Source organism: Lissotriton vulgaris, chromosome 6 (assembly GCF_964263255.1).
Source record: "Lissotriton vulgaris chromosome 6, aLisVul1.2, whole genome shotgun sequence".
NCBI classification, from domain to species: Eukaryota; Metazoa; Chordata; class Amphibia; order Caudata; family Salamandridae; genus Lissotriton; species Lissotriton vulgaris.
The window spans coordinates 5,680,809-5,684,999 of record NC_141694.1 but is presented as its reverse complement, the minus strand read 5'-3'; the positions used below and the strand labels follow the sequence as shown (position 1 = coordinate 5,684,999).

Here is a 4,191-nt window from a genome sequence, read left to right as displayed (position 1 = left end):
CACAAATTTCCAGCTGTGTTGTTTAAATCAAGCAACCAGCGACGTTTCTTTTGAATGATCTTACTAAACAATACAGAATTCAGACCCCGTCTGGCACCTCCACCCCTACTTTTTATCACAGTCACAACGAGTGTTAAACTTTGGGACCCCACAATCTCAGCATTGCTATTCATCATGTCAACAATTTTGTTTAAGAAATCTGAGGCATCTAGGTCATGATGTGGTAGTCTTCGAGTGTAAAAAGAGTTAGCCAGACCGCCGCCGCTCAAGCGAATTTGTACATAATCGTTGGGGCCGATGTCAGGGGCCATTTGGTCGAGCAGTTGTTGGATAGAGTTAATAACCGCTTCTAGGGCTAGTCTAATAGAATCTATGAGGTGTAGGTTGACAAAACGAAATTCTTCATAAAATTCAATAGCTCTAAATTTTTTGATAACTCTTTGATATTGGCGCACGCTTTCTAAAAACACCGGCGCTGGGGTGTTACCGGCGCGGGAATTATCGTGAGTGTCGGCGGCTCTCTGAGGCGGCCGCTCTAACTGCGTGGGGCTAGGTGGTAAATAGCCGTCATGGGTTTGAATATTACGGCGTATATTTCTCAAATGGTTTTTGGCTCTTTTTAGGTTTTTAGCTAAACGATTTCTGACTACTTTAGCGGCTAACCATTTCTCTTTACGTTTGGCGCTTGCAGTTTCAGACCTTCTTGGCGACCTATGCTTTTTGGGTGGCATTTTCAGTTCCCCGAGTCAAGACTCAAGGAATCAAGGTTGACTTGGGCATCGGCTAAAATAGTAGCGAGCGCAGTCTGAGTATTTTGGAGCACCGCCTCTACAGCTAGTTTGACATCCGTTATACACCCGATATGTTCTGAAGCGAGCTGTGAGCGTAGAACATTAAAAATGGATGAACTGATCGGTGCAGAGTTCAAGCCTAATCCCTCGATGGAATTTATTATGGGAAAAACGGCATAAATCGCCTGAAGTACAGCTGCTTCGGTGGGTGGTGAAGCTTTAACAGCCGCAGCAGCAACCCCGCTACGGGGGTCAAGTGATGTCTTTAACTCAATGTTAAGTGATTTTTTGACACTTAGGACGGCGTCTATGGAGGCTGAGGAGACAGAGGATTCAAGCTGATTTTGAGCGGTTGCTAAAGTATCTGAAATTGATTTCTGTAAATCTTGTTGTATACGCACAATGCCTGCTTTGATGCTTTCAAAGGCTTGTATCTGAGCTACGGTATCACGATTACTTAATGCGAAAATAATAGCTTCGCAGATAGGTGCCGTGTTCAGAGTGCTTCTCCTGAGGTTGGTAATTAAAGGTAAAATATCATGGCATGCTGATGTTGCGGATGTAATGTTTAGGGCTGATGTGGGAGCATGTCTAGGAGCTTGTAGCTCAGCTGTGGATTCACAGGTTGCTGCACCGCAGGTGGCTGTTGCAGTATTTAAATTATGGTAAATAGCACCAGGGTCAACCCTTACCGGGGGGCTGCGGATGCCTGGTCCGCCTACGGTAACATCTGTGTGACAACCCTCTTGTGAGTGTGGGTTCTTGGGGCGTTCGCCGTGTACACTGGGCCCTGCTTTTGATTTGTTTTGTTGAACAGGTACATTTTCAATTCCCCCCCAACTTTCGTCATCCTCAATCAGCGAAATTATATCTAGTTCATCATGGGGGGTAACAGCGCTTGATGGTTGGTTGCGCGAGTTCTTTGTTGGCTGAGAGTGTGACTTAGGGGTAGGAGTAGGAGGGGGGTGCACTAATACAGGCGTTGCGCTGCAAGGGTGCGATGTGACACCTAGAACCTGTTCTAGGTGTGACTTAGGGGTAGGAGTAGGAGGGGGGTGCACTAATACAGGCGTTGCGCTGCAAGGGTGCGATGTAACACCTAGAACCTGTTCTAGGTGTGACTTAGGGGTAGGAGTAGGAGGGGGGTGCACTAATACAGGCGTTGCGCTGCAAGGGTGCGATGTGACACCTAGAACCTGTTCTGAAATCCGGCCGGGGAGAGCACAACCGGGGTTAGGAGTGTTTAAATTTGAAACCTGAAAGGTCTGTAGGGCAGCAGAATCGTTATCCGAAGCATCTGCTTGCCTATCGCGCTTTCGGACAACCTTTTCTTTACAGACAGAGCGTCTCTTTCTCAAACCACCATTTACAGACACCGGTGGAGACTTATGAAATGCAGTCACCCCAACACCCCTCGGCTGTGTTTGCGGTACCCCGCTCTGCCTCGCTTCTTTGCGCTTCTGACCTTTGCTTTTCAGATCACCAGCCGGTAGCCTTGAACTCCTCTGCACATCCGGTCGTCGTGTACTTGAATGCGTTAGGCGTCGGTTGGTGCTTGACGCGGCCTCAGCGTTATCTAAGTAAGAGCAAAAAACACAATTTTAATTCAAGCAATGAACAGTCTGAAGAGTCCTCAATTGTCAGCGGAGCTAAAACTAGTTACTTTGAGTGTAAAAAAAAAATGTTAAAAAAAATGCGCACACACACACACACACACACACCACGCAACACTCACCACACACCACTCACCACACACCACACACCACACACTACACAATACACACAGCGGTGTAATACTGCTAGAAAAGTGAATTAATTCTCACCATCCTGTGTACTGAAGCCGCAAATTTGACTGGATGCGATAGGGTTAGGGCCTTCAAGCGGTGTGTTGAATAACAATGCATCAGTAGCTTCTGCTACAGCCTGCGAATACAAAATGCAAACAGCTGTAACACATTTCCTATATCGGTTTAAATTATATTAATTGAAAAAGCACGGCTATGTACAGAATTACACGCTCACGCAAACACATCAGCTGTAAGAAACCCCCGACCTCGGTTGTCAAATTAGCAGCTTTTCAAGCCCCAGCCTGACCCCGCAGGCTTCCCCCAGGATATACGGTGACGTTATTTAAGACCACTGGGCTGTTAAATGATGACCGGTAAAATCAAGTGGGGAGACTAGGCATCTACTTAAAAAAAACATGGATCACAGAGCAGTCAGTCTTCGAGGTGTGGGCTAGTTCAAATTTTAAACATAACATGTGTTACATCATTTTTCCTACAGCTTAAAATGCCTGCCCTTGTAACATTACCAAAAGATGTTTTGACGCTGAAGCAAAATACTTAATTAGAGCCACATGTTAGCACATTGACCCGGAGGCTCCAGTCTCATTCGTCTTACTTTGGTAGCCTGGCCCTGACCTTCCTGATTAAAAAGCATTTAACCTTTGAGAGAGAATCCTATTAGACGCGCATATTCAAAGGAGCTAGAGGCTTGCAAAAAAAATGACAAAACACTTCTTACCAGCAATTCTCGTTCCTCAGACATGATGTTCATAAACGGCATCTGCGCACAGTCGGCGAGGGTTGAAATCTTTCAGGGTTTTCAGCTTTTCAAGCGCCTGAAGTGGTGATGAATGCTGCAGTCACCGGCGGCGTCCGTTGGTGCGTCGTAGCTTTTCTGAGAGCTTCAGCCAGAATGTTCTCACAGACCTCAAGTTTTATATCTAAACACTGTCAGTTTCCCGCCTCAATTCACAATACTACATGCGTCTTCAAGTGTTACAAATTAAATAGTACACGCCTCTAGCACTCTAGACCCCTATATGGACAATATCCTTTCTAAACATTTCTGAATGATATGAACAGCTGTGCATTAACACGACCACGCGGCGCTGAAAAAAAGTCAGACCATTACGTTAACTAAGGCCCCTTTTTTTTTCCTATTCATTTTTCATACTTTTTTTTCACCATTTTGTTTAGGCAGATATAAACAGCTGCGCATTAACATGACCATGCTGTGTGCTGAAAAAAAAGTCAGACCATTACGTTAACTAAGGCCCCTTTTTTTTTAATTCATTTTTTCATACTTTTTTTTTCCTTCATTCTTTGCACCCCTGACTCTAGACCCATATACGGACAATATCTTCTCTAAGCATTTCTGAATGCATATAAACAGCTGCGCATTAACATGACCATGCTGTGTGCTGAAAAAAAAAAGTCAGACCATTACGTTAACTAAGGCCCCTTTTTTTTAATTCATTTTTTCATACTTTTTTTTTCCTTCATTCTTTGCACCCCTGACTCTAGACCCATATACGGACAATATCTTCTCTAAGCATTTCTGAATGCATATAAACAGCTGCGCATTAACATGACCATGCTGTGCTGAAAAAAAG

The 4,191-nt window shown here is 44.7% G+C and overlaps 1 protein-coding gene across 1 annotated transcript; it reads right to left on the bottom strand.

Moving 5' to 3' along the window:
- Window positions 1-716: 716 nt before the first annotated feature.
- Window positions 717-3,481, bottom strand: LOC147706667 (uncharacterized). The gene is made up of 4 exons (XM_086925113.1): window positions 3,318-3,481; window positions 2,615-2,714; window positions 2,069-2,367; window positions 717-1,396 (listed from the first exon to the last, which is right to left on the bottom strand). The coding sequence occupies exons 1-4, from the start codon at window positions 3,357-3,359 to the stop codon at window positions 734-736; spliced, it is 1,104 nt and encodes a 367-aa protein (XP_086781239.1). The 5' UTR covers window positions 3,360-3,481; the 3' UTR covers window positions 717-733.
- Between the last annotated feature and the right edge of the window lie 710 nt (window positions 3,482-4,191).

Excerpts from the sequence above, each read along its gene's own strand:
- LOC147706667 (XM_086925113.1), bottom strand. The coding sequence starts at position 3,359 with ATGCCGTTTATGAACATCATGTCTGAGGAACGAGAATTGCTG. Across the intron at positions 2,368-2,614 it reads CGGCTTCAGTACACAGGATG|ATAACGCTGAGGCCGCGTCA; the intron begins GTGAGAATTAAT and ends GCTCTTACTTAG. Across the intron at positions 1,397-2,068 it reads ATGCTTCGGATAACGATTCT|CTACAAGCTCCTAGACATGC; the intron begins GCTGCCCTACAG and ends TCCACAGCTGAG.